The sequence below is a fragment of the Ailuropoda melanoleuca genome, chromosome 6, assembly GCF_002007445.2.
Source record: "Ailuropoda melanoleuca isolate Jingjing chromosome 6, ASM200744v2, whole genome shotgun sequence".
NCBI classification, from domain to species: Eukaryota; Metazoa; Chordata; class Mammalia; order Carnivora; family Ursidae; genus Ailuropoda; species Ailuropoda melanoleuca.
In genome coordinates this window covers 115,729,480-115,757,464 of record NC_048223.1, presented here as the reverse complement: position 1 = coordinate 115,757,464, position 27,985 = coordinate 115,729,480, and the positions used below count along the sequence as shown (strand labels likewise).

General features: G+C 49.6%; 1 protein-coding gene across 2 annotated transcripts; it reads right to left on the bottom strand.

Moving 5' to 3' along the window:
• Positions 1-4,253: 4,253 nt before the first annotated feature.
• Positions 4,254-26,080, bottom strand: LOC100471180 (pancreatic lipase-related protein 2). Of its 2 annotated transcripts, XM_002917530.3 has the most exons (14): positions 25,364-26,080; positions 23,883-24,014; positions 23,525-23,573; positions 20,739-20,893; positions 19,139-19,264; positions 18,027-18,161; positions 17,208-17,319; positions 15,623-15,742; positions 14,340-14,459; positions 11,922-12,040; positions 9,737-9,866; positions 7,898-8,006; positions 6,845-7,012; positions 4,255-4,473 (listed from the first exon to the last, which is right to left on the bottom strand). In XM_002917530.3, exons 1-14 carry the CDS (start codon positions 25,406-25,408, stop codon positions 4,410-4,412), a joined length of 1,584 nt encoding a protein of 527 aa, XP_002917576.2. In that variant the 5' UTR covers positions 25,409-26,080; the 3' UTR covers positions 4,255-4,409. The 2 variants fall into 2 exon arrangements, with proteins under 2 accessions (XP_034519223.1, XP_002917576.2); XM_034663332.1 differs by lacking the exons at positions 23,883-24,014; positions 25,364-26,080 and having other exon boundaries at positions 4,254-4,473; positions 20,739-20,933; positions 23,490-23,573.
• Between the last annotated feature and the right edge of the window lie 1,905 nt (positions 26,081-27,985).

The window sequence follows — 27,985 nt, the reverse complement described above, 5'->3', positions numbered from 1 at the left end:
AAGTAATAATATGCAGTCTAAAGCAGCTTGCGTTTTCAAACAAGAACTCTTTTCACGTTGTCATTTAAAATATCTCATATATCTGAAGGTCAGGAATAAATGGCACCATTAGCATTAAAAGCTAGTAAAAGAAAAAGTAATTTGTTGCTCATTTAATATAACATGTTACAAAATAGCTTTGTAAAGTATTCATTTTTTATCCCCCACAGAGGCTGAGAAGACAAGATGAAGTCGCCTGGTTCTTAATGGAGGGCTTTGTATCGCACTTTTGTGACCATTGAATCTTGATTCAGTGAGATCTTTGTAGGAATCACGTGGCTTGTTGGGGGGGGCAGCTAAACGCTGAGAAATAGAGCTGTCTTTCCAACCATGGGCTCTGCTGGCTCTGGCCGGGGGTTGCCCAGGTCCTGGGTTTTGTCCTCATCGGTAGTGTCATGTGGAACAGGCATGATGGCACGACACTGGGGACAAGTGGCAAGACTGTGAGAGGCTGAAGATGGAGGGTTTTATTGTGACAGATGCAGGTTCCCAAGACAAAGAGGAGGGAGGCTCTTGCTGGGTGTCTTGGGAACAGTGGCTGATAAATCAGGATTTGAATGTAAATACAGACATGGGACCATCTTGGGGTCCCAGAAACCACTCAGTCACCTCTCGCCGGCAACCCCTCCTACCAGCGACGGGCTCTGAACTCCAAAATATTGTCAACCACTAACTCTCCTTTTTCTTTTAAAATTGGATATAAAATTGAAACTACAAAAAATTACATTGACAAACACCTCTGTAACCACCTTGTGGAATTAGCAAAGATGAGCTTTTTGTCATATTTGCTTTGCGTCCTATTATAACAAAAAATAAATGGCATCACTGATAAGGAAGGATTCTGAATGTGCATGTTTTGATATTTTGTAGCGCATATGCAGGGGGTAGCACTCTTTGGGGAATAATAATGTACATAAATGGTAATTTCTGCATCTAAATGGTATCTTCCCAACATTTGCTTTTCTTGCCAACAGGACATTGGGGGGATCTACCCATATAGATATATTGACCTACCCATATTGATAAATATGGACCCTTCATTTCTTTTTTATTGCTAAAAACAGTGTGATGGGTACAAATGTCATATTGTTAATTTCATTTATATTCCATTCATTACTGGCAAAAGTAACTTATTTATTTTTATTTATTTTTATTTTTTAAAGATCTTATTTTATTTATTCCAGAGAGAGAGAGAGAGAGCAAGTGAGCACCGGTGGGGGGGGGAGGGGGGAGGAGCAGAGGGAGAGGGACAAGGAGACTCCACACTGAGCATGGAGACCCATGTGGGGCTCAATCTCAGGACCCTGAGATCATGACCTGAGCCAAAACACAGGTGCCCTGGTAACTCAAACATTTATTGTTCAGATCCCCCTTTGTGCATTGCCTGCTCGCGTCTCTTTGTCCATTTTTCCACTGGGCTGTCCTTTTTATTACATATGCTGGATGTTAATTTCTTTTGTGTCCACTTCAAATACCTTTTCCGAAGCTGCAATTGTCTTTAATCTTGGTCTTGGTGTCTCTGTGAATAACTCAGGCCCGCCTGCTCTTCCTGCTTCACTTACTGGCTGTCTATCATGCAGCCAGCACTGCCCTAAGGGTTTTGCATACTTTATCTTATTTAATCATTCCAGCCACCCTGTACGGAAGGGCTACTGTTATTCCCAGGGAAGTGCTGAGGTTGGAGATAGGAAGTAACCAGCCCAGGTAGTTTGGGTAGAAAGACAGGACACTGGGATTCAAAGCCAGCTCTGCCCTCCCGTACAGCCCAATATCACAGTGTGAGAAATAGTAAGAGGAAAAGATGAGCAAGTATCCTTACATACCCCTGGAAGGGAACATAACAGTAGTTTTCAGCCCTGACTGTACATCTCCAGGGGGCTTTAAAAGTACTTGTGCTGGGCTCCACCCCAGAAGTTCTACTGCTAAATTCTAAATTCTGCCCTGGGGTGTGGCCTGGACATGGGGTTTTCTTTTAAAGCTACCCGGTCAATTCTGATATGCAGCCAGGGCTGAGAACCTCTGTTCTATAATTTTAGCTTGGTTGAGATCTAGGGAGCCTTGTAGGTCTCAGATGTGGACCTATTTCACTGCATTAGGGCAAGATTTTAAATGCTTGATAGGGTTACAGGAAAAGAATGTCGAGAATACAAAGAGAAAAGGCTAGTAAAGGAAAACCGCCAGGTGCTGAGCCCAAGCACTGCTGTTCTGCAGGATTGAAGGCCTCCCTGTGAAGGGGAGAGAGAGCTCCTTCTGCTCTCATTCTTGGAATCTCAGGATGCCTCACCTGCAGTGCTCTGTCACGACGCCATTCCCAGAATTGCTAACTGGAGCCATTTCTGCCTTCTAAGAATTAAACAGTAAATAGCCTAACTCCTGCCCAACTTCTGTACCCCAAGCCACCACGCCTCAGGCCCCAAAAGTAACATCTGCTACCTGTCACCAGCCTTCCACTCACCGGCGTCCTAGGAACAAGTAGGCAGGCTGGCCAGGGGGCCTGGGAGGCCGCGTGTGGGCAGAAGGCCAGGCTGGAAGGACTGTATTCAACACAAGCCCCCACTGCTCAGCCTGGGGTGGCACCGAGCCCCTCAGCACCTGGGCACAGACTCTGCCTGCTCAGTGGCCTCAGAAGAAGACCATACAGACCAGTATCCAGCTGGGGACAGAAAGCTGGAGACCTGGGCCTGGCCGCACCACCTGGCCCTAACCTAGTGTGAGTTCAGGGGGTTCGATCCCTCTGGGCAGCCCCGTGGGTTACAGGGCCTGCAGAACCTTCCATGTGGGAGCCGGGTCCAGGCCCTTGAGGAGATGCCCAGGCCCTTCCACTGACTTACTGTTTCCTCCCAGGGAGAAGGCTAACTTGGGGGAAATATTTGCATTTGACAGAATATTCCAATTTTCTTAATTTTTAAAGTGCTCTTTAAAGTAAAAATGAGATGCAAAAAGGCCTGGAATGGGCCACAGACTCGGACGATTTACAGAGAAAGAAAGACAAAGGGCCATTAAACACGGAAAGGATGTTCACCCTCATTCATAGTGAAACAAACACAAATTACAACTTCAGGAACAGCACTTTAAGCTACCAAATTCAAAAATGGTTGGACAATTCACTGTGCTGGTAAGGGTGCAAAGCGCCCCCCTGTTAGAAGGAACCATATGAAATTACCAGTATTTGGCTTTCCTGGCCTCTAGGGCTGGCAGTGTGGCATGGGTCAGCCCCCTGTTGGTGTTGGTTGGAGTGTAAGTTGGTATATTGGCTGCAGAGGGCAATTTGGCAATCCTGACCGAAAGAAATCTATCCTAAACATTTATTGGACAAATTTTTACAATGTAAAACAACCATAAAGGATAGTAGTTGCATGAATATTCATAATGGGGAAAATTTGGAGAGCGCTTTCAGGTCCATTGGCAGAGACAACCACACCACGTGCACCCCTCGGTGGGATCTGTCAAGCTGTACGACGAAGCTTTTCCTGTACCATTAGAGAGTAATAGCCAATTTATTGGTAGTGGTGGGGGTGGGGGTGGAGGTGGGACTGGGGCTGGCTGTGCGAGATGGCCACACCTGTGTGTACGTGTCGTGTATTTCTGGAAAACAAAACAAAACAACTCTGGTTGTCTCTGGGAAGAGGAACCAGAGGCTTGGAGGGTGAGGGTGGACAGAGACATACCTTGTGTAAGAATACTCTCGCATCTTTTGCATTTTGCGCCCCGTGCACGTATTACTTTTTTTTTTTTTTTTCTTAGCCACCCTTCCTTCACACCACGGGCAGGTTTTAATCTAAATAACGATTGCTCTGAGTTAGTCCTGCTAGAGGCTGTTCTAGCATGGGGCCTGCTTCTTCCCCTAGCATGGTAAGAGCTGGGTGGGCAACACACGGGAGCAACGATGACCTTACCAAACGGGAGAGAAATGCATTGTCTACGGAAATAAAATATGTTCAAATAGGCCTACGATGTGTCCTGGAAGAGTGAGACGGTGGCAGGGGAGGGCCAGTGGGAGCCTTCAGGCATGACCTCTGGTCAAACCTGGCTCCAGTCCCACAAATCATTTCTGAAATGTGACCCCAGAACATGGAGAATGTCAAATTTAACACCTCAATGTCAAATGGAAGGCATTAAAATTTTTATTATGGCAAAGATACAACAGAGAGGCCCACATTTTTTTTTTTAAAGATTAATTTATTTATTTGACAGAGATAGAGATAGCCAGCGAGAGAGGGAACACAAGCAGCGGGAGTGGGAGAGGAAGAAGCAGGCTCATAGTGGAGGAGACTGATGTGGGGCTCGATCCCATAACGCCGGGATCACGCCCTGAGCCGAAGGCAGACGCTTAACCGCTGTGCCACCCAGGCGCCCCGAGGCCCACATTTTTAACAAGGGTAAAGAGATTGTAAAACATCTTCTTCGACCGTGTCACTGCTACAGAAAGTATACCTGTGGAGGAAAGCATTTTCAGTGTGAGACTCATTGGCTTATAGAAATGGGACCTCAGAGGAGCAAACAGCAATTAGCCCGCCCCCTGGAATTCAGATCTCTTTGCCCGAAAGGCTCTGCCACACCAAGCAGAGTCCACGTGATTCTTACTAAGCAAAACCACTCCAAGAACGTCCTCCTCTCCTGTGGCTTCTTAATGAGCGGGAAGCCAAGGATTTTTTTTTTCCCCCAAACCAAGAGTCTTTGATGGGCCTGCAGCTGTGGGCCTGGCAATGCGTTCCCAGGGGTACCCCAGCCTGCCCGCAGGGGACTTGCCCTACAGAGTCAAGATTATGCATGTTCCTCCTACACCGCTTCTGGGAACATAAAATGTGGCAGCCACTCTGGAAAAACAGGCTGGCAGTTCTTCCAGAAGGTAAACCTAAAGGTCTCCTACGACCTAGCGATTTTGCTCCTATATACCCAAGAGAAATGAAAACGGATGTCCGCTCGAAAACTTGGATACCAGCAGCCGTATTCATAAAAGCCCCAAAGTGGAAACAACCCAAATGTCCGTCAACTGTTGCACGGATACATAAAACGTGGTCTACCTATATGATCTTATTTGGCAATAAGCAGGAACGAATAACAAGGAATGATACGGGCTGCCCGGGGAGGAGCCGTGCAGCCATTGTGCTGTGAGAGAAGCCAGAGGCGCAAGGACTACATGTTCTATGGTTCCACGGGTACGGACTGTCCAGAGCAGGAAAATCTACAGGGACAGAAAATAGACTTGTGGTTGCCTAGGGCCGGGCGGAGGGATTAGGGAGATGAGTGGGTGATGGCTAATGGGTGTGAGGTTTCCTTTGGGGGGTAAGGAAATACTCTAAAATTGATTGTGGTGATGATTGTACAACTCTGTGAATATGCTAGAAGTCACCGAATTACATAGTTTACACGGGTGGATTGTATGGTATGGGAATGATCTCTCAATAAAGATGCTAAAAAAAAAAAAAAAAGACTGGGAAGGGTTGTCACTCCTGAGGGGTGAAGCCTGGTCTGGTTGGGGCAGGTACCCAGACATGAGATGCGGGGGTACTTCCGGCCTCCTCCTGCCCTGGAGGCGTCTCTGGCTAGGGGAGGATGGTTGACCCCCCCAGCCCTCCCTGAGGGCTCAGCTTCAGAATGTAGCTCCTCGACCAGGGCCCCCTTCTGTGAGGGGATGACTTGGGTACTTGCAATATATCGTGTGTGGGCTCTGCTGTACTTGAAAACAATGACTCCACCCAACCTCCAGCTCATGACTCTGAAATCCAGACAGTTCCACAATGCGTCCCCCCCACCAAGCCTGACAGATCTTCAGCTCCACGTCGGGCTGTGTGAGCCGGACGGGCCCCGTGGCAGGAGGACTGGACTGGCTGTCGGAAGACTTGGGTCCAAGTCTGGGCTGTGCTTTATGCTCGTGCTCTGCTCTTGAGTAGACAAAGGACGGGCACAGCCAGAGTGACATCTGTTCCTTCCAACAATGCGCAGAGTATTTGCCAGCCAGCACGGTTAAACAATACAGCTGAGCAAGGTCTTGGTGTGTTTGAACACATTTCACGGTCTGGTCTTTTTCCCTCTAGCTACCCTGTGTGGTCTTAGACAAGCTGCATGACTCTCCATATCTCGCTTTCCTCGTCTTAAAATGAGAGCAGTTGAGAGGGGAGATCTAGGTTTCCTTCAGACCCTAACAGCTCTTTATTTTGTGATGATCTTCTTTAAAGGTGGCCTTCTTCCTGCAGTATTTTAAATACATTTTAAATACATCTCCTCTCCCATCCCCAACCAGTAAGATTCCGTTCCCTTGAATGAGAAGAGAATGCCCCTGTGAGCTAAATCCCAACCCAGTTTCATGCCAGAGTCTCCAAACAAACCAGTTTATGTTAATAACTGCACCCCAACTGGAAATTAACGTAGCGATTTCCTACAAGTTCTGCCCAGGTGTTTTCCTCATTGGTTGAGATAAAACAGTCTCACGGTTGCCTGTTTCTCAAATCTATGCCTCCTAACTAACTGATGCCTTGCTCCTGCCAAGTTGAATTTGGCATAAGGAAAACAATGTTTGATTTTTTATCAGATGGATTTTTATCAGATGGATAGATGCGGGAGTTAAGATGAATAGTTGGGTAGATAACGGCTAGATGGCCAGAAGACTGGATAGATTGCTGATGGATAAATGGATGGATGAGTGGTTAAGCAGATGGATGGAAAGGGATGGACAAATGGACGGGCAGACAGTTACATAGATGGGTAGGTGGGTGACTGGATGGATGGATGGATGGATGGATGTGTAGATAGACTGATAGGTAAATACAGATACTAAAATGTAGGTGGAATAAGAGATACGTACTCATTTCCATTTTCACCACTCTGCACTGTGATTTGCGAAGCCCCCAGCTTAGGCTGGAAAAGATTTATCAAATGGTTGTACCAGAGGAATTTAACCTTCTGGACTTTTCCAACGTTGAGGTCCACATCAATGTCACGTGTATGAGTTGCCTGTGGTTGGAGGGATCCTCTGAAAGCACAGACAGAATGTTATATCAGCTGGATACACGAATACATAGGATGACAGCATCTATTGTTTCTCCAAACAGCGGCTGCTGTTGGTTTTCTGCAAATATCTTGGATGATTTCGTGTTCGTCCAGGGGCTGCTAACACACAAATGTATTTGTGAAGCACACATCTGCTAAAAAAGATAGGACTCTAGTTTTCTACTGTCTTAATTTGTCCTTAGGGGAAATCAAATATTTGGGGAGGCATAGTAACCTTATAATTATACTACAAGACAAACCGATGCAATGTCTTTGTTTAAAGATGCATGTGGCCCAGCAGAGGTCTTCTGTTAGGATTCCCTATGGGGGATAGGAAGTTGTCAAAGGGCTTTAACTTAACATGAAAAGTATTTTGTAAAAGTCAGTACAAAAAACAGAATATAATTTTACAGCACAGTTATGCATTTATCCAACACGTTATTTCCCAAGCACCTCATTTGCCCAGCAAAAGCTAGGTGCTGAGGCTATCACCACTGCAACAAGAAGCTAGGTATGATGTGTGGGGGTGGAGAGTGCCGGTGTTGGGGGGAGTTGCGACGTGAACATGCCTCACCGAAGGAGAATTGGATACCCATAAAACCTGAGTCAGAAAGCAATGACTGACATTCCAAAGAAGTTAGCACATATCTGATTTTAAATAGTGGATTCCCTCTCTGGGCCTCACTCTTCTCATCTGTAAAATGGGATGACTGGATCAGATGCTAAGATTTTCCTCCAGCTCTGACATTCTAGGATTCAATGGTTCTCTATAATAGATGGCCAGATTTATTAAGCATTTTATACCCAATCTCTTAGGGAATACTCTATGATGAAAAATCTGACCATTTCACTTCACTGTCAAACTTACCTGAAAATTTCATATTGTTTTGAGTTTCCATTACTTCCATACAAAGCAATCCTGAAGTACCCCCTGGTTTTTTCTCCAGCCAGTGTGACCGATACCCTGTACCTCCAACCTGTCCAAAGACATATAATCAGTTCAATGAACTCATCTTGTTGAAAAAAAAGAATCACCTCATGGAAGATTCTTGCCCCCAGCTCTGAATCCCCAGCCTGAAATGTCAGTAGTGCCGAGGTAGAGAAATCCTAACCTAGAGCTTTCTCTGAACATTCACACACACACAGATAAGTTTAAAAAAGAATATCCAGGCTTTTTCTCCTTCCACAAATAGGATGTGCTGTTATTCTCTCCCCACCCCAGACTGATTTACCACCCTTCTCTGTCCTGCCCTGTGTTCTGGAAGGTCACCCCCACCAGGGATCTTGCTACTGGTGTTCGGTTGAGTTCAGCCGATGAAAGACTTACGCAGGGGATCGGAAGGCAGGAGGAAAGGGGGGGGGGAATCCCATCTCTCATGATCCCCTGCTGCCTCCTGGCTCTAGTACCAGATGTCTGGCCCTAACTCTCCCCTCTATGATAGCGTGTCATTCCAGGAGCCCACAGCCGCCAGATTCTGGGTGCCTCAGCAGCCCTTGTTTGTTCCTTTAACCCTGCCCACACCTCTCAGAGTAGATCCTTCAATAAAGTCTCTTCATTCGAACCACATCGATGAGTTTTCTCTCCTGTCAGGACCCTGACTGATACACGTTGTGTTGCACTTGTATTGATATGTGGTTTTTGGCCATGTGCCTTTTCACTTCCTTCGCTTTACAGGATTTCTCTCTTCAGTACATAGAACTATCTCCTTGCTTTTAATGGGTCAAGAGTACTTGGTTATTTACTAATCGGTGGACATGAGGTTTCTCCTCACTAAACGTTTGGTATTAAAATCAATGCTGCAGTGGACGCCCTTGAGCACAACTTCTCACGCAAGCTCTGTCCTGAGGTACGTCTGAGAAGCGCAATGACTGGCTTGAAGGAATACGCACGTGAGACGTTATAGATACTGCCAAACTGCTATCTTCCATCATGAGTATCGTGAGGATTACATGACACGCTACATGTGAAAAGTGTTTCGTAAAGTGCTATATAATTTTTTTAAAATTTCTAATTCTCTTGGAAAATAACGCTCCTCTATTCAGCCACCATGTAGCATTACTTGTGACAAATGAATCTTGATGATTTTACTATCTTGTACTTTTTTGGTGAGAAGCTGGGCAAAAGAACAACACAAACACAGTGTGTGTGTGCGTGTGTGTGCACATACGCACGTGTGATTGCGTAGGGAAACTAGCATGACAGAAGTTCACGGGCATGACCTCTTGATTTACAGTGACTTTGCCCCACGTGATCCTCTTCTTCTGTTAATGGATTCACCTTCCTGCTACTGGGGCAGATGAACATGTGACCAGCCTGGGCCAATCACTGTACTTCACTCCGTTGATCAGGATTATCGGTTAAATAATGTCCTTCATGGGGTGCCTGGGTGGCGCAGTCGTTAAGCGTCTGCCTTCGGCTCAGGGCGTGATCCCAGCGTTCTGGGATCGAGCCCCACATCAGGCTCCTCCACTGGGAGCCTGCTTCTTTCTCTCCCACTCCCCCTGCTTTTGTTCCCTCTCTCGCTGGCTGTCTCTGTCGTGTCAAATAAATAAATAAAATCTTTAATAAAAAATAATGTTCTTCTGTGACAGCTAAGCTGGGTGGAGTTAAGTTTCTGTCAGTTGCTAGCAGGGGTCTTGACTAATTAGGCTGGTACACCTTCCAAGTTATTTGCAAGGTTTTAGAATGAGGAATATGGAAACTTACAAGTGTAGTTACCACTGTCTCCTGTGTTCAGGAAAAAGGTTTGTCCCACAGCATTGGTTTTCCCCTGAAATTGGTCAGCATAGTGCCCCATTTGGGGACATCCTTCAGCTGGACAAGGGAAACAGCCATTCTAGTGAAAACACATAATTTGCCTGTTAGTGGTGGGTTTTGACTCACTCAATCAATCAAATAATTCATCTTCCCATCCATCTTCCTATTTATCTACCCATGCATTCCTCTATCCCCCATCCTTCCTCTCATCTACCCACCCATTAAGCTATCTGTCCATCCACTCTCCCAGCCCTCCACTGACATCCATGCACCCATGCTCAGAGTCACGTGCAGAACCGTATGAAGCTCTGCTGTGTACCCAAAGAAGTACCCAGAAAACCTCGAGTATAGTTGGGTAGACAGGTCATATCCAGGAAGCAATAATGTTAAAGTATGGAAGGGAAATGCAAGACATCTTCCAGGGGGAGTAAATGGGACAAATAAGTTATTTCAAAAGAGCTGTGGAAGAGAAGGTCTGTGCCCATCATCTTCACTTTAATGTGAATTATGTAATTGATCCCTATTGATAATCCCCAAGCGGTAGCTCATTAGTTGGGCCTGGAGGAGGTTGTTTGCTCTGTTCAGACCAGACTAACATTTTATGCTACAGTGTCCCTGGTCTTCTGTTCTTTGCTCTCACCAAATCCATCTCCCATGGTGTGCAGAGCTATTTTGCAATCTGGAAAGCACAAAACAAGTGCTGGAGGCTGGGTATATTATTATCCATGCCTCAACAATAACCAGCACTGCCAAGGCTACACAATGAATACTCGCAGACCCTGGGGATTGAACATGATGTCCTTCTGACCTTAGTTCAACCCTAAGAACGTTAAGGTCGAAATTAATTATGAAAGGAAAACATGTGAATATACACATATTTTCATTTTTACTTTTGAGAAGAAAATATTTTGAAACTTCCAACGTTTGCAACCCCAAAGTAGTACTTGATTCAGGTAATAAGCTCAACCTTTCACACTGGCTTATCGCTGCGGAACAATATCACCTCAGAGATCACTTAGGGGAAATGGGACTTCTACAGTGGAGAAATATGGCACATTCTAAAAATCTTAAACAAACTGTAAGTCATCAAATAATGAGACAAAGTGCCACTAAATGAATGCCAATGCCTCTGGTTGTGACACTCTGAGGATAACACCCAGTGAATCACAAAGAAATAACCAGACAAGTTCAGATTGTGGGATAGTCTACCAAGCACTTGATCTGGAATCCACATAACTGTCAATGTCTTGGAAGACCAACGGAAGATGTAGAGCTGTTCTGGATTCAAGGAGCCTAAAAAGGGGGGGCCTGGGTGGCTCAGGGCTCAGTCGGTTGAGCGTCTGACTCTTGGTTTTAGCTCAGGGCATGACCTCAGGGTTGTGAGATTGAGACCCACGTTGGGCTCCGCACTGGGTGTGGAGCCTGCTTAAAATTCTCTCTCCCTCTCCCTCTATCCCCTCTCTGCCTGCTCATGCTCATTCTCTCTCTCAAAAAAAAAAGAGAGAGAGAGAGAAATTAAAGGAGATTAAAAAAATGGAATGCAAGAAAAAAGAAGGGAAGAAAGGGAGAGAGTCAGAGAAGAGAAGAAAGGGAGGGAGGGGAGTAGGGAGAATGAAAGAAAGAAAAAGAAAGACACAACTCTAGAGGACATTATTTGGATATTTGGAGAAGTTTAAATATGGACTCTACATTAGAAAATATTAGTATATCAATGTTAAATTTCTTGAACATTGTTCTATAAGAGAATGAACTTGTTCTCAGGAGATGAATGTATTTACGAGTAAAGTTTTGAGTTCGCTTTCACATAATCTAGAAGAAAACTATCCATAGGCACACATTGAAATGTTACCCATCAGTGCGTGTAGGTGTACAGGTATTCATGTACTCTTCTTTCGACTCCTGTGTAGGTTGGGAATCTTCCAGAATAAAAAGTTGGGATCTAGGGAAGGTCCAGCAGTCAGGTGCCCTCCTGCCCACCCTGCTTCCAAGAGGAGGCTCTGCGAGGCTCAGCATGTCCGACCCCTGCTCCCATTAGTCATGAGGTCACAGCTCTGCTCTGGGCCAAGCCACAGGGACAAAACCCCCACCACCCACAGGGCCACCAGCATCTTCCCCCAGCCCTAGTGTGACCTACCTCCTCAAACTCATTGTAGGAGTCACACGGGTAACCCAGGAAGCCATCGGGGTGGAGGATGCTGCTTGAGTAATACTTTAAGCTTCTTAGGTGATTACAAGCCACAGACTCTACGGCTCCTAAGGAAGCAAAAGCCACAGGAGCTCACAGGATGCCTTTCACTTTTGAAGCTTGAGCCATTCTGACCGAGTGAGGAATCCCTTCCACATTGCACAGATGGGTGTCAGGACACAATTTGAAATGTCTGTGACTGACATTGACATAGGTAGGGGCGAGGAGGAGATCTGGGGGTTTGTTTCGCAGTGGGGGTTGGCCAGAGTGCCTCTCCTCTCCCCCCCCCACTGTGTCCATTTGCTCGGAAGGTCCTACTCAAGGGCCAGCAAGTGCTGGGGAGTGGCAGGTGCTAGGGAGCACATTTGTGCAACCCTCCGGGGCTGGGCATGTAGCGTAAAGGAATGATGAGGGTGGTGGTCTGTGCAGGGGGCAGTGAGAAATGTATATGCAGAGAGAGAGGGGGGAGAGCAATAACCTCCAGGGGGATCCCGCACGACCCAGCCAGTCATTGCATGATAAAGGCCCAGATTACTTGTTCTGATTTTTCACGAGAAGCCAGCACCTTGACTTTTCCATGAAAATATTTCCACGCTCAAATGATAGCAGTACATTCCCACTTTTAAACAGTCCCTGTGAAGGCCAATCACACACTGCTGTGGGTTGCGTTCTGCCTGGAGGCTGGGCCTCAGTTTGCGAGCTGGACACACTGCACAGGCCTTTTGAGTGAAGCAGGCTTACCTGTGCCTTTGGCCCCGGGCTGAGAACTCCTTCTTTCCTACTATTCCAGGCACAAGGTAAAAACAGTGGACAGTTCGATGACTGTGGCCTCTGGCCACTCTGTCACTGCCTTTTGTTTACCATCTTTTTCTTAAAACCAAAGTCTTCTTTTTTGGAAAATTGTTTTTTCACTTCTCCAGCTACTGGGTACAAAACTTCCTACGAGGGGACCCCCGGCAACAGCAGACGTAGCTGGGGGTCCTTTTGGGGGTGGGGGTCTGGTGGCTTCATCCACCGCCCAGGGAGAAATGCACATTTCCCTTTGCGTCTGGGAAGCAGTGGTGGGATCAGTTCCCCACAGCTCTGGGCTCTACATGCCGCCCCCCGACCAGCCGAGAAACTTCCTACACAAGCCGCTTCCGTGTGCCTCACACCAACGCTCAGCACCAGACAACAGGACCTGTTTCAAACCGAGTTGTTTCTTTTATCCGAAATCGCTGCCCTGGGATCCCATCCTGCAGGGGCAAGTGGCTTTCACGGCTCCTCTGCTCAGCCCGGGGAACTCGGAGCTCCGCATGCCCGCACGCTGGACTCCAGTGTTCATGGGCTTCTTCACTTTAAATGGCCTTTTTAGTTAAAGCTGGGCTCCCATTATGTGTGGCCACCTTGGCACTTCTGGGAGGACACAGCCCTCACCGTGACGCTGGTCGTCTCCCAGGCAGCCAGGCAGCTGTATCTTCCCCGGAGTCACCTGGTGCGGAGCCCGGAGGAGGTCAAAGCACCACACATGGTCAGCGGGTATCGCCCGTGGCTTTGGCCACCCTCCTCTTTAACATCAACATAGGCAAAGAAAAATGCCACCAGAGGTCACTGAGCCCCATGTAACGGACTGCACCGGGTGCTTGCTTTGGGCCAGACCCTGGGGTGGCTGGGAGGCCCCTTGACTTTGGGGAACTCCCAGCTCGGACAAATAAATCCTAAAATGAAATGATCACAGACTCAAAGCCTCCACTCACAGGGAGGACAGTGAAGCCCGGTCTCAGGGAAGGTCAGAACAAGGCAGCGAACCCAGATGATGCTTTAGGTCACCTCCTATTAGGGGCACTGAGCCCGCCCTCTCAGATGAACAGAAGGCCACACAAGGCTCGTCCCCCAGAGCCCAGGCCTCCTGCTCCCAGCATGCTCTCCCCAAACCCGCAGAGCACGTCCTTCCTTTGTCTTCCTACCGGCTCAGCTCCTTTTTCTGCCTAGAACCTGACCACAGCAAACGGCAAGAAAGTCCAAGCCACTCAGATCTTTGCTTACACCCACCAAGCAGTCCTTCAAGGAACAGGTATGGAGGACAGAGGGCCAGAGCCGAGCTGGGTCTTTGCCAGGGGCTGGTCCTCTCCTGCCTCAGCATCCTGACAAGGGGGAGATGGTGCAGGAAGGGGCACGAGGTTGGGGCTCTTCGGCCAGAAGTTGGGCTTCAATCTAGGGTAGCCTTGGGCAAGTTTTATAACTGTACTGACCCAGTTTCCTTGTCTGTCAAATGAAGCTGATCAGAGTAAAGACCTCACGATGTCGTTGCGGAAATGCCTGGCACAAAGCACGTGCTGTTTCTCCCCAGGTGGAGCCGCAGTGGTCTTGCTTCTCTAACTTACATACCGTTCCATATGCCATCCATGTCAATGATAGTTGAAAGCCTATTTTTCTGACATCCGGCCATGTGCTTGCCTCCATTTGGATAGAAATCCAGATGGCCCACCTTCTGGCTCATTCCCAAACCTGAAATATTATAAGCAGAGGGGAGCAGGGAGGTGAGTGGTCCCAACGTTAGGTTGTGGCCACAGACAGTATTCGGCTCCTTCCAACCACAGTGACAACTTTCTTGGCAAATTCTCTCCTCGGCCTAGCCACGCTGTCTGTGGCTGTGCAGAAAGTGCTCAGAAAGGGGGACTTGGCAAGACAAGAAGGGAGGAGAGCACACAGGAGAGAGATGGGGGGAGGTGGGTTCTGGGTGAGCATGCACACAGGTGTATTTGTATGTGTATGTGTGTCTGTCTGTCTGTCTTGGAGAGACCCTGAGCAGTACTGTCATGCCCTGACACTACTTGTACCAGCGGATACATTTCAGGACTGGTGCAATGTTTATTATTGTATTCATTTAAAAAGTGCTGACTTCTGTTATATTGTTATACTGAGACCACATTCCATTATGTTGCTATATTGAGAGCCCAGTACAATGGTCAGAGTTTTGGTTTTTGAAGCATACAGACCTGTGATCACAATCGTGTTCTGCTTATAAACTCTGTCATGTTGGGCGATTACTTGACTTTGTCGAGCCTCAGTTCCCTTGACAGTGACATCGTAATAGTAATACCCACTTTTTAGGGTTGTTATGATTAATGAGCTAATGTGTACAAAATGTTCAAAGCAGCACATGGTAAACACTCAATAAATGATGTAATTTTCATTAAAAACATACTTTCATTGGCACGCTTCATGAGTGGTTGTATAAGAAAATAATGAAAAAAGAACATTGACTTTGGAAGAACAAGATAAAAGGATATATTTCAGCTCCGACAACACAAACTGTAACCATAGCTTTGACAAAAGAAGTAAAAAAAAAAACTGAAAAATCAGCTTTTGCATTTTGTAAGTACAGGTCAAACATCAATAAGATCTGTCCCTCCGGATGTTAACAGATGGGAAGGACTAAAAGTTCAAAGACTGGTGACAGCCTTCCAGGCTGTAGAAGTTTCTGGTTCTACCTGGGCCTGCAGGCTGATCCCACTGGCACTGTCCTGGATGTTTATCTGTGGGTGGTGCCCGAGGTTTTCCTGTGGTTAGCCTTTTTGAATATCACCCTTGCAGTATGTGTGGGGGGTGCACCTGGACCCACTCCCATCAGTCCCAGCTGGTCACTGGGCGGTGCAGGGGGAACTCACCCAGGAAAGGGATGAAGGGAGAAGAATCCGTGTGAATCACATCCACAAACATGGCATCAGATGGGTCCAGCCGAACTTCCTCAGGCGTGTCCTGGAAGCATGGCTGTGCGGGGTCCAGTCCTGAAATGGGGGAGGTGGGTAGTTAGGCCACACTCTAAGACAAACCAGGATCTAAACCCTCTACCCATGAAATCCATGGGATTCCCAGGCCAAGAGTCCCAGACCCCAGCAGCCTTGATGTGGGGAATTTGGTTTGTCACTCCCGGTCAGCTTAGGAGAAAGAAGTTGAGACAGAAAGGCAAAAGTGGGGTCACTGACTATCAAGAAGTCCCCAGTGCCTGATTCCAAGCAGGATGTAGGGGGCCCCCTTGCCCCCCCATCACCTTTGTCCTTTTTACCCTCACCCGTTACTATTTGGCCACAGCTCTCCAAGGCTGCAAGCTCCCTGGCCTTGCCCAGCTCCACCCAGTCCCCAGTCCCCGAGCCCCACGCTGTCTGGTCCTCTATGGCTGCTTACGCCACCCCCAGCCCACTGCTCACTTGCCCACATCCTCCCCTAATAAATCTGTCCTCTCCAAGACCGGGCTCGAACACCACCTCCTCAGAGAAAGCTTAGCCTCTCCTTGCTCAGTGCACGCCACCCACATTGTATAGGATAATATTGTGTTTAATTAATTTGGCTCTAATTTATTTGCCTACTTAATTGTCTGCCTCCTGGACTAGACCGTGGGTCTCCTGATGTGGGCTGTGCCCATTTCATCTTTGAAGAGAGGCAGGGGGCGGAACCCACAGGGCACCCAGGCACCCATATTTAGCCCTGGTTTTCCGCTCAAGGTCAAACACCTGTCCTCTCTGAGCTTCAGTTTCCTTGTCCAGATCGTGGGGATACCAACCACCTCTCTCACAGCGTTATTGTGAAACCCCCATGAAAAGATGGAAGAGAAAGGACCTTGCAAACTGAGAACTTCTACAGAAACATGAACTCTAATCCCCTTATCCCTCACTCGGTGCCAGCACAGCGCCCTGAGCACAGGAGACATTCCTTACATGGTGACTTGAACTGTTTGCCAAAGCCTCATGCTGATTTGCCTGCACAAAATAAATAGCTGTCCATGTCTGTCTTGTGTGCGTTCATTTTGCCAAGTGACTCATTCATTTATTCAGTATTTACTGAGCACCTCCGATGTGGCAGGTCTCAGGTGGCCACTTGTCATTATCTGCCTGTGCGTGGCACGGCATATGTATTTGTGGAAGTGATGAATAAATTTTTTTAAAAATCTATTATTATTATTATTATTATTATTATTATTATTATTATTATTATATTACTCTTGTAATAATAACCCTGAAGTCAGGCGCTTTAATAAGCTAGTTATATTTTTCTTTAAAAAAATAAATGCATTTTAATTTACAATCAGATATTTTCTAATGAAGACACGTGAAAACACGGACAGCGGGGACACCACCTACAGCCTGCTCCCGCGGGGCCTGCGGGTGCGGCCGGGTCTCCCGCGTGGGGCGCGCTCCCGTCTCGCTCCCGTCCCGCCCCCCCTCGCAGCCTGCACCCGGTCCTCGCGCTGCGCACCTGTGATCCTGCCCACGTGGCCGCCCAGCCTCCTGCCCGCCTCGCCGGCCACGTGCGCGCCCAGGCTGTGGCCGATGAGGTGCACGTCCTCGGGGCTGTAGCCCAGCAGGGTCTGCGGACGGGTGGCGCGTCAGGTCCCGCCGGCGGTGGGGAGGCGCGCGGGCGCGGGGCGCAGGGATGGGGACGGGACCCGGGCTGGAAACTCGGGAGGAGTTCCCCCCCGCCCCCTCCCCGCTCCAGGGCGCCGCCCCGCAGTCTGCGTGGCTCGCGGGCCAGCTAGTGAGCGGGGCAACAGTGCTGACCAGCGGCCGCCGAGTCAACTGCAGGCTGCCCGCTGCCACCCACACCCGCGGCGCGGGGCCACCTACCCTGGTGCCTAGCAGGGGTGGGGCCTGTCTGGGAGAGCGTGGGTCGTGGGCCTGGCTCTGGGAGTCTCCAGAATAGACCTCCCAGAAGGCCGTAAGGGGCCTTCCCCCCCTGGGCTGTCTGAGAATGAAGACTCATCTGGGCTGGGAACAGCCCGGCAGCCCAGCGTGTTCTGGAATTCCCAGAATAGCCTACAGGGAAGGCTTTCTTTCAAAAGGGGACGCTGAGGCTCAAAGAGGTTAGTTTGACTTGGGCCCCATAAGTAGGAGTCTTCAGGACAATCCAGGAGGGAGGAAAGGTGCAACTTCATCTTAGAAAAGGCCCTCCTTGGGCTTCCAGGCCCCGCCCCAGCCCAGGGGTCCTTAGGCTGCCTCTTAGGTACAAGGGAGGTGGTGCTTGCGTGCCCCCCTCTCTGCCCGCTACCCACAGGATGTGGCCCAGGCAGGGTTTTACCAACAGATTTTGTATGAAGAAAGCTATCTCTGCTCCCACCACGCGAGTGTTCTGGACGGCTTGGGAATATAGTGCCCTTGCCCCACTTTCCCAGTCCACACAGATGCAGTTCACCTTCTCCACTTTAAACATATTCTGGGGAAGACAAGCAAGGGGGAGAAACCAATTTATCAACAGCCACAAGTTGTACACTCCAGAGATAGGCATTCACACCTGTCAAGCACCTGGTTGTGCCAGAGCTCTAATATTCCTTGCACTTGTCCACACTTCTACCATACCACTGTTGATTGGATGTGTTTATCCCCACTTAATAGATGTGGAAACTGAGGCCTGGAATGGATTAAATGACTTGACTAAGGTCTCACAGATACTTAGTGACACAGCCAGATCAAAAAGATCACTTACTAGAGGGGTTAGCAGAAGATTAGGGGAGGGCCAAATCCACCTGCTGTTATAGATGGAGTTTTATTGGCACTTAACCACACCCATTTGTTTACTTAGTGTTTCTCTGCTTCCGGGCGAAAACAGAGTTGAGTTGAAACCATGTGACCCAAGTTGAACACAAATGCTGAAGTATCTGCTATCTGGTTCTCGACAGGAAAAGTTTGTGGACCCCTACACTAGATGCTTGAAACCCTGGGTCGTGTTGCATTTATGTGCCCAACAATGCCCTAGGTGTTCTAGCCTGACCCTGGCTCCTGATTTGGACAGTGCAGTTACAGAACATTCCCATCAGCACAGAATGTTCTATTGGATAGCAAAGCTCTAGAAGGTAAATTTAAGTGCTTTCCTGTCACCCAGAGTTTTTACACAAAGCATCAAAAACAAATGTCAGGTAATTTGCTGTAGTCTCCACCTCTGGGACTTTCTGATTGAACTCTGGTTCTTTTCAGGCTCAAGAGGAGCTGGTTGGCCAGAAGTTTTTGGGTTGGGAGAACTTGACAATGGATGCCCTGGGAACACAGGCTATCCTTGGTGGTTTGGGAAAGGACGGTTCTTTCCCTGAGTGTCTCCTTTTCCGGTCTCAGGGACACTGGGGCTGCTGGGTTTGCATCTGGGTGCTGATCTCTGTCTGGAGTGGCTAGGCGTGGGGTGAGGGGGAGGACTCCTACCTTGCACATGTCAGAAGGCCAGCTCTCTTCCGCCTTGTCATTGAAGCCGTGGATGATGAAGCGTGTCTTGCGGTCCAGTTGGAAGTTGGAAGCCTCGACCGTGGATAGATTACTGGCAGTGATCAGCTGGTTTAATTACAAAAAAGTGCTAGGCAAATGTCTGAAGAAGGATCTCGAAGTAAAAACAGCACCATAGCCGCGTCCAAGCAGACTCCCAGCTGGGAGCTGGGGGCGGGGGTGTTGGTCCCCTAGAACTCCACAGTGGGTGATCTCAGGGACCTATAGATAGACACCAGTTGTCTGAACTCTCTCAGCGACTGGAGCTGGGAGTTGCTTGGATTCTGAGCAAATCCTTCCTGGTCACTTCTGACCACCTGCAGGAAGCCTGTCCTGCTGCCACCTAGCAGGTCTTCTGGGAACTGCAGGGTGTTTCGTGGGTCCCGACCTTTTGTCTCTTGTGGCTAAGTATCACCTCTTGCCATCTGTCCTCTAGCTCCTCAGGAAGGATTTATACTTCCCCACTTCACCCCATTGAAGGGCTTTTGAAGACAGACCCTCCCAGGGAACGCCAGGCCAGGGCTTCTCCATAAATGCCATTCATACTTTCCCAGGAACAGGCTACTGCTCCTGGAAAGCTTCTGAAGTTCTGTGCATGTGTGGATATGTGTGTGGATGTGTGTGTGGATGTGTGTGTGTGGATGTGTGTGTGGATGTGTGTGTGCGGATGTGTGTGTGGATGTGTGTGCGTGGATGTGTGTGTGGATGTGTGTGTGGATGTGTGTGCGTGGATGTGTGCGTGGATGTGTGCGTGGATGTGTGCGAGGATGTGTGTGCGAGGATGTGTGTGTGGATATGTGTGCGTGGATGTGTGCGTGGATGTGTGTGCATGGATGTGTGTGTGTGGATGTGTGTGTGTGTATGTGTGGATGTGTGTGCGTGGATGTGTGTGTGGATGTGTGCGAGGATGTGTGTGCGAGGATGTGTGTGTGGATATGTGTGCGTGGATGTGTGTGCGTGGATGTGTGTGCGTGGATGTGTGTGTGTGGATGTGTGTGGATGTGTGTGCGTGGATGTGTGTGTGTGGATGTGTGTGTGTGGATGTGTGTGTGTGGATGTGTGTGGATGTGTGTGGATGTGTGTGTGTGGATGTGTGTGTGTGGATATGTGTGTGGATGTGTGTGTGGATGTGTGTAGATGTTTGTGGATGTGTGTGTGTGGATGTGTGTGTGTGGATGTGTGTGTGGATGTGTGTGGATATGTGTGTGGATGTGTGTGTGTGGATGTGTGTGGATGTGTGTGTGTGGATGTGTGTGTGTGGATGTGTGTGTGTGGATGTGTGTGTGGATGTGTGTGTGTGGATATGTGTGTGGATGTGTGTGTGGATGTGTCCATTTCTGGGTTGGGCGTCCGTAGGTTTCATTAGCTCTCCAGTGTGGTCTGTGATCCTGAGAGCTAAATTCGCCCTAGGTCTAACACTGGTGAGGAAGCTTCATCTGGAAAGTTCCAAGGCAGCGCATTTTTCCCTTAGACAACCATGTGAGGGCTCCAGCGTGCGCATGCAAATCCACCCACCGTGCAGTATTTTCACGCCCACTCTTACTTGGAAGTTGTTCGGATTTTCATTTGTGTACAGGAGAAAGCGGGTGTTGATGCTCTTGGGATCCCAGGGAAATAACGTCAAAGGCCGCTGAAGGGTCCCGCACCATGGCTTTTCATTAGAAAAGCAGCCAAGATGTTCATAACAGATCTCCTTTCCTGAGGCAGGGAGAGCCACAAACAGGGCACTTGTGAGGTTCTGGAAAGGAGCAGTGTATTCTCAGCTACAGGAGATGGTTCTTCAGGACGAGCCCAGGGCTGGCTCTGGCCAAAGCTGGTCTTTACCTTTGCCAGACATTGTTCCCCAAACTTCCGAGGTGATTAGAATCACCTGGGGGCTGGGAGGGACGATGTGTGTTGCATCTACATGATCCCAGGCCCCTCCCTCAGAGATTCTGATTCACCTCACTCCCAAGGATGGGGTGCTGGGAATAGCATGTCTAATGCTGTTTAACCCCAATCATCTGGCCAGTCGGGGGACCACGGAGAATTCTTGGGACCCTTCTGCCTTAAAACTACTTCTCCCAGGAAACTCCCAGATGGGCTTGGACGTATATTCATCAAGCCTCAGGTAATTTACCCAAGTGTGAAATCTTGGTTCCCCTTGACCTCTCCGTTACACCTGCCACTGGCCATGCACACAGTAGGCATTCGTGGGTATTTGTCCAATTCACATAACTTCATGTCATCCAGTTACGTACATTCTTGCGCCAGACTATTCTTTACCATTTCAGGTTTTCCCTGTTGTTCTTCAAAGGTGAACTTTTAAAGAACAGGGATGATTTGTTGTTGCATCATAATGTATGCAGTAGGGGCTCAATCCATGCAACTGGTGATGCAAATAACCATAAATGCCGGTCCTTCCTCTGCCTACAACACGTGCATTTCTGCACGAAATTGTCACTGAGGGGGACATAATCAAATCTGGAGGATTACGGTGGGTCTCTGTCTTAGGCTTCCTCCTAAACGGGTGGTGCCAAATGTTGGCCGTTCGTTCAAAAACTGGTGGTGGTTAAAACTTGTCTACTCTGCGTCAGATACCATGCTAGTAGCCCTTTACTAGTATTATCCCATTTAAGGCTCAAAACAGCCCCGTGAGTAAGGAGTTTGTATTATTACACCCATTTTACAGATGAGGAAACTAAGGCAGAGAGCCAGAGTAAGCTACCCCAGGTGACGGCCAGCGGTGGAGCCAGGATTTGAACCTGCGAAGTTTAACTGGGAATACCTCTAGGTGCTGAGGAGCTGCACGGAGAGATCGGGTTCAGACCCTGCCCTGAGAGAGAGAGGAAATCTAACAGGGAAGGAGCCATGAAGGAGTGGAATTCGCTCTGGGAAGCGGGGGACTAAAGTAACACTTGCCCCAGGTGGCAAATGCAGGGGCCTGGGGTCAGTTTAAGACACCTGGGCTGTTGGGAGAGAGGCGGCAAGTGCTGGAGGGCGTCGAGCCGGTGAGTGGTGTGGGGGCCCTGCTTCATGAAGACGTTTTGCAGAGTCTAGAGTAGGTGGCTCAGAGAAGGAGCCTGGGAGAGGTGGGAGTGTGGGGTGGGGCAGTGCAGGGGCAGGGAGCCTGGGGAGGTCCCAGGCATCCTAACCTCCGATGACAGTGGAAATTAAGGCAAAGGTGGGGACATGGGGGTAGGAGGTGATGTCTGAGCCTGGTTTGGGACAAGTGAGTTCGAGGCATGGTGGGAGGCCCTGGAACTCAGGAGGGTGGGGGGCCAGAGGCTAGGCAAGGGGGAAGCCCCAAAGCAGAGAAAGAAAGGGAGGGGTGCCTGGGAGTAACTTCTGGGGGCCTTCTGACCAGTGACTTCTGACCAAGTCTGGGGTAGGAGGAGACAGATGACCAGCAAAGGAGACCAGAGGGGCCAGAGAGGCCTGAGATGCTGCCACACACAGCCCCCCCCCCCCCCCCCCCCCCGACTCTCTTGTCGGGAGCCAGGTCCTGCTCCACGGCTGGGATGGGAGGGAAGCCCCAGAGGGAGCTGGGGACAAGCCAAGGAGACGAGGGGGAGTGTGGATACAGAAGAAAGCCTCAGTAGGGAGCCGGGGAGACCACGTCTGCTCTTGTGGGAAGCATGCTTCGGCAGGGTTTGGGGAGCCAAGCCAGGCAGTGAGGGGTTCTGCCTGATAGGAGGAAGTGAGGCAGAGAGGGAGAGAGGCCCCGGAGCGCACCCATGTGGTACACCTCTGTGGATGTGGGGGTGATGGGAATAAGCAGGCTGGAGTCTCCAGGGGTCTGTGGTGGCAAGGGGGGGTTCTTTCTGTTTGAGGACAAGTAGACCTCGGTATCTGTATCTGAATCTGGGCAGCGGCCAGAGGAGAGGGACTGCTCGGAGCTGGGGAGACAGAGACCCTGTGAGGAGAGAGAGCGGGGGCCGTGGGCGGGAGGGTGGGCTCATTGGGTAGGCCTGTCTCATAATGTCATCTCTGTGACGTCAGTCTGCGGACATGCACTTGTCCACTGGAGGGGCTGAGGGTGTGCGGGGGCCTGAAAAACCGCCTCCCCCTCCCCCTGCCCCAGCTGCTGCCACCCCTGCCACCTGCCTCACCGTCCCTAGAGCTTTGCAGGAGGCCCAGGACGGAGCAGGATTACCCAGGATCATCCGTGTCAAGCACGTGGCCACGGAGCCGACACTCCCTGAATGACGGCGATGGTTGTTCTTGAGCCAATGCCCACACTGTTAGTCGTGGTGGTCATCAGGACGATGATGTCTCTAGAGGCCTCACCCAAAGGCCAACCCAGGCACCGTACCTTTCTCCCCAAAGGGATGGTAACAGCATCCTCACCTCTGACTGAGGCCAGCAGGAGAAGGCCGACGATCCATGAAGGCAGCATCTACGTGGATGAAAACATAGCCACACAGACACCCCTGGGCACGGCTACGAGGCTGGCGGTGGCCGAGCCCAGACTGGGCTGGAGGCCCTGGAGCGCACAGTGTGTGGAACCGGAGTCCAGCGCCTGGGCCCCCTGGGGCTCCCCCTGAGGCTGAGGCCTAACCCCCCCACAACACACATGGCATCGGGCGGCACTGCTCCGAGACCCCCTGTGTCTGGGTCTCCCCACTGCAGTGGCTTCCCCCCATCTAGGCCATGTCCCTCTGGCAGCCCCAGCCCCGCCAAGCTCCCACCAGGGGCCGTGACTTACTGTGCAGGGCCCGAGCCTCCTCTCACAGCCCGGTGGGTTGCCTGTGGCTTTTATACCCAGCCCTCTCCTTTGGACTCCTGGGCGGAGAGGAAGGGACGGCTCCACAGGGCTGTGCACCTGCGTGCTTCGAACCTAGGTTATCACAAACGCGCAACACATCAACACGTTCTGCCAGCTCAGCCATAGGACCGAGAAACTCCAAAGAAGAAAATGACCTCAGCTCAACCCTGGCTTGGTTTAGAAACAAACATAGTCTATTTTAAGACCGTGTCTGAGCTGTATGGGCTGTACTTTGACCTGGAGATAAGAAGGTCATTTACTTCACTGCTGAGAGGAGGACCTGGGTGAACAGCCAGGTGCCACCCTGCCATTTTTTTTTTTTTAAATTGACGTGTAATTTAGTTATACCACAGTGCATAAATCTTAAGTTTAAACACAGCATAATGAGCTTTGACGGATGTGTATTCCTATGTCAATGCCCCAGATGAACATAGAAGATGTTCCCAGCAGCCAGAAGTTTCTCTCATGATATTTTAGCATCATGCCCACACTAGTGCTTTGATTTCTATCACCAAGGATTAGGTTGCTCTCTTCTAGAATTTGCTTATAAGTGGAACTATACAGTGTGTGGGTCTTGCTTCTTTCCCACAACCCATTTTGGGATTCAGCCATGTCGTTACATGTGTAAATAATTGGTTAGTTACTTTAATTGGTTACTTTATTACTTTTAATTACTTTTTATTAGCTCTTTATTACTGTGTCATATTAATTTATTCCTACGTGAATATATCACATTTGGGTTATCCATTCTTTCATTGGTGGACATGTGGGTTCTTTCTAGTTTGGGACTATGATGAATGATGCTGCTAGGAACATGCTGGTCTGGATCCAGGTTTGAGGTAGACACATATACTCGTTTCTCACAGGCTTTTACCCAGGAGTAGACCTGCCTGGTCCTGTGGTGTGTGTATGCTTAGCTCTAGGAGATGCTGCCAAACACTCCCCAAAGTCACGGCACCCACAAAGTCCCACTGGCAGTTGGGTGAGAGTTCTAATTATGCCACATTCCACTGTTGCCCTTGGACCAATCCCACAAGCACTGAGGGTTTTGAATGTAGAAAAATGGCTTTTTTTTTTTTTTTTTTTTTTTTTGGTGACGCTCCCTTCTGAGAACTCTGATGTGAGCAGTGCAGAGCTGAGGGAAGCTAAGGACTGAACTTCTCTATCTCGAGTAGGCTTCAGAGTTTTTGGAGAAAGTAAGGTGATATGAAGCCTGACAGGGATGTTTGTGCCTCAGTGACCCCAAAGCCTAATGTTGTCCCTGGAGGTGTCCAGCAGCTGAAAGAGGAGGTCAGGTCCAAGGCTCATAAAGGACCCCACTGAGGAGCCTGGAATGACATTAGGCGGAATGGAAGCCCGAGACCCATGCTATGGAGCCAGGGTGGCTGCCCGTTACTCCTGAGAAAACCCAAATTCCTTACCGTGGCCCTTAGGGCACTGGACCTTGCTCCTCTCCCCTTCCTCATGTTGAGTCTCGCTCACTGAACTCCACGCATGCCGGTCATGTGCTGTCTCTCTTGGAAGTGTCCATCTCGGGGTCGTTGCATTTCTGTTTCTTCCTGCAATGCATAACCCTCACTCTTTCCCCGCTTAAGTCAGTTGTCCCTCAGGGCTCCCCGTCAATGTCACATCCTCAAAGATGCCTTCTTCAGTGTCCAAAGCAGAACCAGACCTTTCTTTACATCTTTCACTGTCCTTATTTTTTCTTTCATAGAACATATCCCAATTGGTAATTATATTTCCATGATTATTTGTTTGGATTTTGCCTTGATGGCGGGGTCAAGTTCTATATAGTTATTGCTGTCTCTAGAGCCTAGCATGGTGTCTGGTAGATACGGGGTAATCCATGAACATTTGCTGGGTAAAAGAATGAGACATTGGAACTAATAGACTCATTGGGTTGTTGAACAGAATAACTTCCAGATCTCTCCTGCCGTTTCCTCCTGCTCCCTGTTCTGTGCCCTGCTCCATGGACTTCCTCCCTAGGCTACATGCCTTTGGACTTCTGGTTGGGTTGAGCCCATGGGAGGCACATAGGGAGACTAGAAAGTAGGAGGAGAGGTTGGAGTATTTCTTCCCAGGCTCCCTCCCTTTTGTGCCATGGGTGGGCAATAGCTGTACTATTTCTCAATTTAGGAACTTTGTCCCTGCACCAAGCTACCCCCCAAGGAGGGCTGGACACCCCTTCCACAGTCACCAGTGGCTGAAGGCGGACCCTACTGGGTGCTCCCAAGCATCCCAGAGCCTGATGGGTCTCTTTGGGAGGGTGGCCCAAGGCAGGCCAGGGCACCCCCCTGCTGTCTCCCACTTGCCTGCACACAGCAGGGCCAGCTCAGCCCCCCTCGCCTCTCTGGGGGCCTAAGTTTCTGAGGTTCTAATGTTCTGCCAGCTGTCTGTCGTGGGAAGGAAGGGAAGGCCAGCACCTGTGGGAAAAGACATTTACTGGCCACGTATCAGCAGGCACCAGGGTCAGGGCCTGGGGGAGCTCTCCAGCTGGTAGGGCAGCTGCCCAGGGAAGGGGACGGCTTGGGGCCTCCTTCTCCTGCACCCTGAGGTCTGTTGAAACTGGTCTGTTCCTCTCCTTCAGCACCTCTTTTACCTGTCCCCTCCCCTGCATTTCCCCTGCCTTCACCATGCCACGGCTGGCCTCACCTCTCTCTAGGCCAACGCATCTGCTCTCCATGTCCCCTCCCCCAGCTTCCTCCTGGCTTCGAGCCCGCTGGTGGCTCCTTGTTGCCTTCAGGGGCATGGGTTGTCTCGCTCACTCATGCTCATCTCTGTGTGACTACACGTGCCGGATGCTCTTCCAGCCTTGAGGGTACAACAGTGAACAGATCATGCTTCTTCCCTGCCCTCACGGGACTGACGGCCCCAAGGGGCACAGGCACTGATCCCCAAAAACAAATACATAATTACAAATGAGCAAAGGCACTAAGAAGAAGAAAAAGCACACCGAGGAACTTGTATGCCGGTCATGTAATTTGCGCTGTATGTAAAGAGAATAACTTAGGGGTCTCTGGTGGACAGGGGTCAGAATTTAGCAGAGTCCAAACTCTGAAGCCGGGTACACGAGGTTATGGGTTGAACCATGTCCCTTACTGAAAGATATGTTGGAGTCCTAACCCCCAGGACCTCAGAATATGACTATTCGGTAATAGGATTTTGACAGAGATAAATGAGGGAATCAGGGTGAGTCCTAATCCAATAGGACTGTTGTGTCTACGAAAAGGGGAAAATTGGGCAGAAAGACACGGACACATAGGAAGCACGCTGTGTGAACATGAAGATATCGGGGTGCAGTCTCTGTAAGCCAAGAAACAGGAAGAGTGCTGGCAGCCGCCCGAAGGAGGAGGCACGAACACATTCTCCCCTCACAGCCCCTGGGAGGAACCAACCCGGAGACACCTTGGTCGCACCTGGAGCCTCCAGAACCGGGAGAGAATAACTTTCTGTTGTTGGACCCTGTGGTCACCCGGGCCCTCTGCCCAGCGTGGCTCCTGCTGCTCCCCAGGGTGCCTTCCCGCCCTGCACTTGGGTGGAATGTGGGACATTGGAAGCTAATGGATGGAAGAGCTTGCTCAGATGGAAGGGCTCATGGTTCTGGAACGGCCCTGCTTGTGTCCTCTTCTGAGCTCCTGCACCCGTGGTTCCCCTGTCAGGGGTGGCTCTGCACCCCTGCACCCAGACCCCACCCCCAGGTCCTCCAGGCCATCCTCCTCCATCCCTCTCAGGGCTCAGATGCCCCTCCACTCCAGGTGTGGGAACGAACTGCTCTCAAAGCCTGGAACCTGGATGTCTCTCCCACATTTTCAGAGCCAAATCGTACTCAGACCTGAGCAAATAAATACATGGATGTCATCCTCACTAAAAATTCTCACAACCCCTGGAACATTCCCTTAACCTCATCTCATTGCCCATCAACTCAGGAAACCAAGGTCTTGCAGCAAATGACTACAACAAAGAAAACTTTGTCTCTATAACTGGTTAAAAACTAGACTGTCATCAAGATAAAAACATTATGGATGTCTGGGTGGCTCAATTGG

Bases quoted from the DNA above. Each gene is read 5' to 3' on its own strand.
- LOC100471180 (XM_002917530.3), bottom strand. From the start codon at position 25,408: ATGAGGAAGGGGAGAGGAGCAAGGTCCAGTGCCCTAAGGGCCACG. The intron at 18,162-19,138 runs GTAGGAGTCCTC...TGTCTTCCCCAG, and splicing joins GGCCTTCTGACATGTGCAAG to AATATGTTTAAAGTGGAGAA. The intron at 15,743-17,207 runs GTGCGCAGCGCG...CCCCCATTTCAG, and splicing joins CCACGTGGGCAGGATCACAG to GACTGGACCCCGCACAGCCA.